The 10,804-nt window shown below is 34.8% G+C and overlaps 1 protein-coding gene across 1 annotated transcript; it reads right to left on the reverse strand.

The window, feature by feature from the left end:
* Positions 1–1,823: 1,823 nt before the first annotated feature.
* On the reverse strand, positions 1,824–7,876 carry PDC (phosducin). The gene is made up of 3 exons (XM_065888980.1): positions 7,816–7,876; positions 5,381–5,532; positions 1,824–2,606 (listed from the first exon to the last, which is right to left on the reverse strand). Exons 1-3 carry the CDS (start codon positions 7,874–7,876, stop codon positions 2,082–2,084), a joined length of 738 nt encoding a protein of 245 aa, XP_065745052.1. The 3' UTR covers positions 1,824–2,081.
* Between the last annotated feature and the right edge of the window lie 2,928 nt (positions 7,877–10,804).

Consider the following 10,804-nt stretch of genomic DNA (forward strand, 5'->3'; position numbering starts at 1 on the left):
CTGTAATTAGAGTGCTTGGGACAAAGGCCTGATGGGAATGGGATGAAAAAAATTAGAAATGAGGAATAAAGATGATGACTTTAGACACTTCTTTCAAGAGATGTGATTTTATTTAAAATTTTTAAAAAAATATTTATTTTATTTACTTATTTATTATTTGTGGCTCTGTTGGGTCTTAGTCACGACACACAGGATCTTCATTGCAGCGCGTGGGCTCTTTGTTGTGGTGCACAGGCTTCTGTATAGTTGTGGCATGCGGGTTTTCCCTTCTCTTGTGGCGCGGGCTCTAGAGTGCATGGGCTCTGTAGTTTGCGGCACGTGGGCTCTCTCGTTGAGGCGCTAGAGCTCAGTAGTTGTGGCATGTGGGCTTAGTTGCCCCATGGCATGTGGGATCTTATTTCCCCAACCAGGGATCGAACCCTCGTCCCCTGCATTGGAAGGTGGATTCTTTACCACTGGACCACCAGGAAGTCCCCCAAGAGATGTGATTTTAAAGGGAAGCAGAGAGGTGAAGAATAGCTGGAAATTTTAAATTATAAGGGGCATATTTTAAATAGTGGACAATTTAAAAACTCAGTTGTAAGCCAGTATGAATAATACAGCATAGAGAAAGTGAGAAATACATGATGCGGGTAGAGGGGAAATAAGTTCAGGAATAAAATTACTGTGTGGGTGAGCATAGGATCCATAGCACAGTTTGATCAGTCGGGCTGAGCTGCGTGAGCTTCTTCCATTTTAACATCAATGGAAACAGTGTTTACATGAAGGTGCACATTTTAGATTGGTAATGGAAAGGTGAGGTAGGGCTCATCTGATAATTTCTGTTTTCTCAATGAAATATGGGCAAGGTGAAGTGTTTGGCATGGGGTCAAAATGTTTTAAGGAAAAAAGAGAAGCCATAAAATAGTCGTTTAGGAGAGTGGAGACTAGAATTTGTGACATATGTCTGGTTTCAACATTGGTTCACCAGAGAAAAATGTGCAAACCTGTTTTAAGCACACTTGTCTCTGAGAGCCCACACTTGGTTACTTATCAAGCACCATGTTTTCAAAGATAGGCTATATCACTTTGGCTCTCACTCACTGTCATTTTCTACTCTGATTCAGACACCTAGAATTTTCTTTTATCTTGCTCTTCAGCTCATTCATGCGTTTAAAAACATTTTTTCAAATTATATTTTATTTTGCATTTGTATGTGTTTTGTGTAGGAGGAGAGTTTTCCAAATGTTTTCAAGGGATATGGAAGTAGAACTTCTACTTCTCTGAATTTGTTTCATCATTTATGAAATGGGAGTAATATCTACTTGCAGAATTGTAGTTAGCTATTAGAAATGATATGTATAAAATATTGACCCATAAAAGACAATCAATAAATAATAATTGTAATTATTATTACCACTAAATATTATTTTGTCTAAAGAATAAAAAGACCTTGCTTCTACCCTGCTTTTTTTCCTAGATAAAGTTAGCTTCTGAAACTCTGAAACTGTAATTTTAAACAAATACTTTTTAAACAATATTAATGTGCCACAATGTTTCTAAGTTTCTTATGTATTAGTTTGGTTGGAATATAAGATATCTTACTGAATGATAAATTTTTGTATTTTGAGTTATATAATGTTTTAAGGCCTTGATAATGTAATATTTGAGAAAGAATAGACTTTAAATAGGAAATGTATTTTCTTATGAGACTTTATTCTTATTACACAAGAAAAAAAATTATATTAAAAATATAATTTGAAAAACACAGTAATAACAATGAGGATAAAACATGGAGTAAAAAACCCAACATATAACTTGAAAGGGATTTTTGAAAACTGTCACAATATTATCCATATCCTCTTTGTCCACTAAAATATTACTGAAGACTACAATGTTTTGAAGTAAAGCATTATATCAATTTGAGTAAATAATACTAAGAAATGCTAATCATATAATTTTAGTGTCAGTCTGGTTTTTTTTTTTTCCCCAAATTAGAACAGCCATTACTACACTTGGTGTTCTCTAAAGGAATATAAATACTACCAAAATCAATGTTCAATGCTTAAAGGAGAAATATGAGACACTGACATAGTGAATCTTTATTCCATATCTTCTTCCATGTTGCTCTGGTCTAGGACATGCATTTCTGTTTCAGGTAATAACCCATATTCATTCAGGAAAGATTCCACATCCCCAGTAAAAAATTCTTCAGCAAACTGTTCAGCAACACTAATGAAATTGCTTATGAGTTCCCCACCTTTGTAGACGAGCAGTGTGGGGAGTACATCTGAGGAAAAGCGGTCCCCAGCACCTGTATTAGAAGCTTTTATTTTACAAAACTTGACCGTAGGGTATTCGGCTGCAAGGCATATTAAGCTACTGTTTAGAGCATCACAGCCCTTAATACCATCTTCATAAATGTGAACAATGATTGTGATTATTTTCTTCTCCTTTTCAATGGTTTCCAGGAATTGCTCCCCAGATTCCAGCTCATAGACAAACCCATATCTAGGCCCAAAACTCAGCTTCTGGTGCATATCCTGCATACACTGCCTACGGTATTTACGAAGGCAATTTTCATCTTCTTTTTCTCTGTGGATTAGCTCATATTCTTGAACGCTCATCTGGAAATAGATGAAAGAAATGATAGAGATCATTCAGTCAGAAATTTATATTCCTTATAATACCGAACCCATTCTCAACTTAAAGAGTTTGCGTTGGCTGTCCCCCCTACCTCCTGAGATGGCCTTCTCCTTCACCTCATTTGTTCAAATGTCACCTTCTTTGATTATTCTACCTAAAAGTGTCCCTGCCCCATGTTCTTTATGCTGGTTTATTTTTCTTCGTAGCAATAAACATTACTTGATATTATAGTATATGTTTCATTGTTTAATATTAGTTTTTCTAACTTTTATGCTGTATGGGGGCAGAATTTAGTGTCTGGCACATAATAGGGGTTCAGTAATTATTTCATGACTAAATACATGCATAAGTATTGCTAAATATAGTTGAGCTATGAGATGGTCATGAAATGTGCCACTTTGGGTGAAAAAAATCCAGCAAGGTCTACCCTAGAGTGACTTTCATAAAAGTGTATACACATGCTCATACATGCACAAGTGCCTGTACATGCACTTAAATGTGTTTTCAACAAATGCCTTTGGACATTATTGTCTCCTCCACAAAAGTTGTGAAAAAGACTTACTAATTTTTTTGGAATATGTAGGATGGAATTGAAGAAAGACAGCTTTTACTACTATTTGGAGTTCACCAGATTAGCCAAAAGACCAGCAGCATCACCATTACCTGAGAAATTCTGGGAAACGCAAATTTGGGGATGCCACCCCAGATCTACTGAATCAGACTCTGTGTGAGGCTGAGTGAGACATGTTTAAACAAGCCCTCTAGGTGATTCATATGCACTGGTTTAGGCTAGAATGAGAAAAGACCTAACTTCTATCTTCCAAGACAGCTACTTTTCACTGAAGGTAGAATATAAAATTACCTGCAGAGCCTTTCTTAATAGCTATGTCATTATTAACTTAGTCAATAGAATGTTAAACACCCTTTCCCTTCACATACACACACACACACAAGATATAAAAGAGTGATGATGGGACATACTGTGACTAAGAGATGTGGAGCAGCCCAGAACCAGGGAAGTTGGACGACTCCCAAATTTATGGAAAATCTACTATGTCTTAGACAATTTACATAGATTATTTTTCTTAATCTTCAGAATAAACATATCAGGTAGTTTTTTTTACAGAAGATACTGAGATTAAGTAGAAGTATTTGGTGCTTTCATTATTTCCTTTTCTTGTTTCTTCCTCCTATATTTGTTTTTCTAATGTCCTCATTCTTATTATTGTTTTCTGCTTTAAAATTATCGTTCCAACTTAATTTGTTTTAATCCTAAACATTGTTAAATGTTTTATATAATTTTTAAGTTGCTACCATAGTTCTGCTAATTTAACAGGCTGAACCACAAAATACTGATTTACATATGCATTTGAGCATTCTTATGAGAACTTGTTCCATTCACATCTTCAGGCAAATAGATATTTAGGCATTCAGATACATTTCTAAAGCTTAACCTTAATACAATATTTTTAATCATTATAATGTCTCACATTTGTATAGCATTTTACATGTTTCAAAATACGTTCTCATTTATTTTCTCTTCACATCCCTTTAAAACAAGTGAAGGAGGTATTGTTATAGTTCCTCAGATAGGAAAATTTAATTGTCTCATCCACATCACATAGTGATTCAGTGAAGGAACCAAAATCTGAAAACGAGATCTTTTTTTTTTTCCACTTCCCTCACAAACATTATACTGCATTAATTTTTTTTTTTGGCTGCGCCAGGTTTTAGTTGCAGCATGAGGACTTCTTAGTTGCAGCATGCATGCAGGATCTAGTTCCCTGAACCCAGGCCCCCTGCATTGGGAGCACAGTCTTACCCACTGGACCACTAGGGAAGTCCCTGAAAATGAGATCTTAGATTTGAAGATTTTTTACAATGGCCAGAAGCCTAGAACCAAGAATATTTCTGATGCAGAGACTGTCTGTTGAGAATCAATATACAACAATCAATATACAACAACTCATATATGCTGGTTTGGAGATAAATAAACCACTAAAGTGATTTTTCCCCACAATGAAAATCACCTTATGGTTTCTTTTAGTATTTCTTTAGTATTGCTATTGTTTTTATATAAATAATATGTGCTAATTATAAAGATTCAAAACTGAACTAAAAGCTAAAGGAAGGAAGTAATAAATACTGAAATTTTACCACTCTGATACTCTAAGATAATCTCCATCAAGATTTTATAGATCATCTTTTCATATTTCGCTTTCTTATGTATGTATGACATACACATTATATAATAAGAAATAAGTGAGAATTTTAAAAAATGCTGCTCTTAAAAAATTATGGATATATTTTTTTCATAGTGTGGCTTATTCTGCTTACCTTCTTCCTCCTCCTTGGAAAGGAGGTTGAGAACTGTCAACCAATCCCACCCTTCCAATTAACCAATATTATCAATTTGGTGAGTGTCTTTCCATACTTTTCTACATACATGCTCATATAATCATAAACATAATCATAAGCATAAACACATATACAGTGTTTGTTCTCAATTGCTGTAGAGAATGGGATCACATAACTTAAAATTCTCTGTATCTTACTTTCTCATGTTGTGGAACTACCTCTAAGTCAACTCATGTATTTGTAACTCATTCTTTTAACAGTTGCCATGTATTTCTTAGTATGGGATGACTTTATAGGCATAGGCGTTTACGGCATTTCCTTTTTTTTTGCTTATACAAACAATACTATAATAAAAACACCCTGTAGATTGTTTATTTTTGATTTCTTCTTATCTTACCTTTCTGCTGAATCTTTCTTTTGAGTCTTTGTCATCTCCACTCTGAGGAGAAGACATTTGTCTGAGAATCTCCTTCTTACTGGGTGGGAATGAATTATTATCTTCACTCTCCAATTTAAACTTTCTCCAATCACTTATTACTCCTTTGGGTCCTGGAATAAAATTTAAAACAAATTGTTTTCCTTTTTACTTTCCAAGGACTATTTACACAATTGATATTGCCATGGGAATAGACTTGCTATCTTCTGTATCAGAAAAATTATTTGGGCTAGAAATTTCTGACTGCCTTGCTCATAGAAATGTTCTCCCACATTAATCTTGTTAAGTGGGTTTTGACTAAGAATCTTTCTATAACATCTGTGTTAATGAAAATAGAAATTATGTACTTTGAGCTATTGGAAAAAATTGTGGGTAAAGATATTTAAAAATTAGAGTATAGAGAGGAAACTAGAATTTTAGAAAAATAGTACTGTCATTAAATAAGAAAGAAACTTCAGCAATAAACTAAAATTGGAAGCACACTATTTTTTTTTTTTTTTTCGGTACATGGGCCTCTCACTGTTGTGGCCTCTCCCGTTGCGGAGCACAGGCTCCGGACACGCAGGCTCAGCGGCCATGGCTCACGGGCCTAGCTGCTCGGTGGCATGTGGGATCTTCCCGGACCAGGGCACAAACCCGCGTCCCCTGCATCGGCAGGCGGACTCTCAACCACTGCGCCACCAGGGAAGACCTGGAAGCACACTATTAACAAAGGAAACTAGGATTTGGGGGGAAACAGATTGAAATGTTATCAAGATCCAAAGAACAATAATGACAATAGCACTTAAAAGACAACCAGTAAGAGGGAGGCCTGACTTCAATTAAAACTAAAATGGTTTTAAGAAACTTATTATATAACCATTCAATTCTTTCTAAGATCCTAAGAATCTTTTTACAAATATAGAAAAGATGGAATTTGCAGATTTAAGAATATTAATTAAATCAAGGATGATCTAACTGAAGTTCTGATGTTCAGTTGCCCTGATAAATAATAACAGTATTTGGAAGAAGGTCTAAGTCCTTGAAAATATGGAGTTTTAAATATCCTTCACTAAAACTTAACCATATCCATACTTTAATATTGTATTATGTATGTAGATGTATTCTCTCTCCCACATATTTCCTAATAATTTTTATTTATATAATAATAATATACAATTTTAATATAAATTTATTTATATTATGTTCAATCAATTGTTTTTACTTACTTGCATAGTCTTCATTTTCCAGATGTGTCTTCCACATATACAAAATATGCATGTGTATAGCATGCGTTTATGTGTGAAGAAAAGAGAATCCCTTTTTTTCCTCTTTTTTTACAAATGGTAGTATATTATGCACACTTCTGTTCACTTTTCTTTTTTTACTTCACAATATATCTTAGAGATTTTTTTCACATATATACATAAACATCCTTTTTTAAAAATGGAGGCATGGTATTCTACTGTGTAGATATTAATTTACTTAGTTTCTTATTGATGTAAATGGTTGCTCCACATTTTTTCTCTGACGTATTATTCTGAGTGAAGAACCCTACAAATACATTTTTTTCCCTCTCTGTTCAGGTCCACATATAGGTAATGGTAGTAAAATTGCTTGGTCCAAAACATATATATTTCTAATTTTAATATTGCTAAACTACCTTTAAAGAGGTTGTAGCTACCAGTAATGTATGAGTATGCTTCTTTCCAAAGTGTGATATTAAACTTTTTTACTTTTACAAACCATGTGAAAAAAACATATTTCACTATATAGTTCTAACTTTGTAAGTGCCTATAAATTTTTTTTTCTAAATAGTCTATTCTATATTTTGCCAATTTCTCCATTTGGTTGTTGGTTTTATTCTTATTGATTTGTAGAAATTTTAGTATATATTAGGAAATTCACCCTTTGTCAGTTAGTTGCAAATGTTTTTCCTCAATTTGTTAAATTTTTTTTGGATTTTGCTCCTGATGACTTTTACCAGACAGCAGATATTTGCTTCCCCCGCTTCCTTCCTCCCTCCCTCCCTTCCTTCTTTCCTTCCTTCCTTCCTTCCTTTCTTCCTTCCTTTCCTCATTTCTATAGCTGAATTTATCAATCTTCCTTTATTGTTTCTTGGTTTTGTGTCATACTTAGAAGGTATTCTAAATACTGCCACTATGAAATTAGTTTCATGCATTTTTGTTTAGTACTCATATGAATTCATTCAAACTCAAATTGACATCTAATTAAATCTGTTCTAAAAGTATTTGATTTCACATTAATTTATCCAGTCAAATATTTTTTTAGATGATTCCACAACCCATTCAAAGGTATTACTTAAATTTCATACTGAATAGTGACAATAAGAACATTAGAGATCTCTGGATCTAATTTTAATTTTATAATTATTTTTTTCTTTTAACTTTGCTTACCTGTGTGTGTGGCCTGTCCTTCAGAGTCTTCCTCCAAACTTTGCCTTTTGGCTCCTTCCATTTTAGAGATTCAGATTTGATATAATCTATAGGATAAACAAAGAAATAATGACGGCAGATGAATTCTAGGAGAAATATATGTATATATTCTGCTGCCAAGTTCCATGTAAGTTAAGGGTTATCACTAAGTGATGCAGTGTTTAGTTTTCTATCTACCTTGTAAAAGCACATTAATTTAATATTTGTGTCCTTAAAGATATTTGGACCTAAGAATTTTACATAATTTATAGTTTGTCTTTTTTTACTTAAAAAGCCTTCAGCTTGGGTCTATGTACTTAGTAAACATTACTTATTACTGATTTTCTTTTTTATTACTGTTTGTTACCAAATTTCATAAAATTATATTCTAATCATTTTATATAATAATAATGTTTTAATTAATAATAATTATATACTTACTATGAACACTTGTATGTGCCAGGCATTGTACCAATCATTTTATTGTGTCAAAAGTCACTTAATTCTCACACAACCATATATAGCAGGGACAATTGTTAATGCCATTTTACAAGTGAGGAAGCTGAAGGACAGGGAGTTTAAGTTCTACTTGCCTAAGATCACATAGTAAGTGGTGGAGCAAGGATTTGAATCTACATTTGATTTTAGAGCTGTCTTAAAGCATTACACTATTAATGGAAGTTAAAATACTGTATCATTTTTTTCTCAGTGTGATTTGACAAATCCAGCTTCTGAACTGGCATTAAAGAACTATGATCTAAGGAATAGTGTGATTCGAAGCCTAACACTATAACTTCTCTCCATACCATAAAGCACGTTTTGGTGACGTTACCCACCAAGCAAATGAAAACAGCCAGTAACTATGCCTATAGAATTTTGAGAAGCTAAAATTTGTCACAAAATCTACCAAAAGCACATGGAGTTTTATTCTTAGGAAACTCCATGATGCCTTCATGTAGAACCTATTTATTCCTAGTTCACATTCAAATCCAACTTATTTGCCTATTTATTTTTCCATTATCTGGAAAACTCTATTATACATACTGACACATTCCCCAAGAAGGTCCATATAGTTGTGACTTTCTTGAAATTTTCAAGTCAAGGAGGATATACTGACAGGGGATATGCTATCTTTTTACTCTTTCTCCTTCTTCTACCCTTCCCCCTTTGCCTCTTTCTTTCAAAGTCAGTTATTTTTAGATTAATTTATTTATTTTTGGCTGCATTGGGTCTTCATTGCTGCTCATGGGCTCTCCCTAGTTCTGGCGAGCGGGGGCTACTTTTCACTGCGTTGCTCGGGCTTCTCATTGCAGTGGCTTCTCTTGTTGTGGAGCATGGGCTCTAGATGCGCAGGTGTCAGTAGCTGTGGCACACAGGCTCAGTAGTTGTGTCACACAGGCTTAGTTTCTTCATGGCATGTGGGATCTTCCTGGACCAGGGCTCGAACCTCTGTCCCCTGCATTGGCAGGTGGATTCTTAACCACTGCACCACCAGGGAAGTCCTCAAAGTCAGTTTTAAGCAATGATATCACCCAGCTTATGCTTTGATCCCATCTTAGTTTTTTGTTGATAAACCCTGAGCTTGGTCTGTTTGGTGATTTCCCGAGGCACAGAATGGTAAAACAGAACTCTTTGTCTTGATTCCTTTTTGTCTGGGACTTCTGCCCAACATTTGGACTGGTATCTTAATTTTATTGTTTCCCTCATTACAGTTCCTACCCAGAATCAGAGGAGGTCAAAGGTCTTTGCCAATTTGATTTGCCAATTTGAACAAGAAAAGACTTTTAAGAGAAGGCTGTCAAGGGAATGCCAGTCCATTCCACAGTATTTATGTAGCTATAAATGAAATAGAGAATTTTAAATCTGAATGGATTTAGTAGTGAAAAAGAATAAAAGATAATGAAAATAAGAGAAAATGGAAATAAATACATATTGTTGGACAAAAGAGGCTACTTAATTACTTAATGCAATTATTTAAAAATAATTTTTGCATCTAAGAAAAATGAGTATTATAAGTTTGCTTCAAAAGACCACTGCAGGGCTTCCCTGGTGGCGCAGTGATTGAGAGTCCGCCTGCTGATGCAGGGGACACGGCTTCGTGCCCCGGTCCAGGAGGATCCCACATGCCGTGGAGCGGCTGGGCCCGTGAGCCATGGCCGCTGAGCCTGCGCGTCCGGAGCCTGTGCTCCACAACGGGAGGGGCCACAACGGTGAGAGCCCCGCGTACCGCAAAAACAAAACAAAACAAAACAAAAAACCACTGCAGAACAAAGTAATGGAAACTATTTCATAACTTCAATAGTTATTTCATCCCCAGAAAAGTAGAGACTCAAGACAGTCTCTTTTATTTTGCAAAAGTAGATTGATAATTTGGGGTAGCTACTATTAACAATAAATATATATAAGTTTAAGAAATCCTAAAAATAATTTTATTTCAAATGGTGAAGAGACAGAAGCATAGCTTATTTCTTGACCTGTTTCTTGCCAACCTAATTGGCAATCTAGTGGAGAAAAAAAGAAATTTCACTTTTCAAAAAGACTTTCACCAATTTCAAGGAATTCCTTTACTGAAGAGATAATCCAGTTACATGGGGGAAAACCTGTTTCATTGATTGGATTAGCATATGTTAGGAATAGACTATGGGCCAGGCATTCCCCTGGGCTCTGAATTACATGAAGAACAAAACTCTTCTAGTATGGCATTAACAAATACTAAGACTGAAGTCAGCTGGGTTACCTATGTAGTAAAAGACAGAGTCTGTTCCTTACCTAATGCCTCCATTTGAGTTAGAGTACAGATTGGTGAAATTTACTACTAAGGGAACCAATCAACGGAGATAGAAATTTGAAGAAAAATATTGAAATATGAGGCATATTTGCTTTCACTGCTTGAAGACACTGTAGAGGAAGACACAAATCTAGTGTAATTAGCTATTGATATATTTGACCTGCCCACCTGTTAATATCCCCC

Source organism: Phocoena phocoena, chromosome 1, assembly GCF_963924675.1.
Source record: "Phocoena phocoena chromosome 1, mPhoPho1.1, whole genome shotgun sequence".
NCBI lineage: Eukaryota > Metazoa > Chordata > Mammalia > Artiodactyla > Phocoenidae > Phocoena > Phocoena phocoena.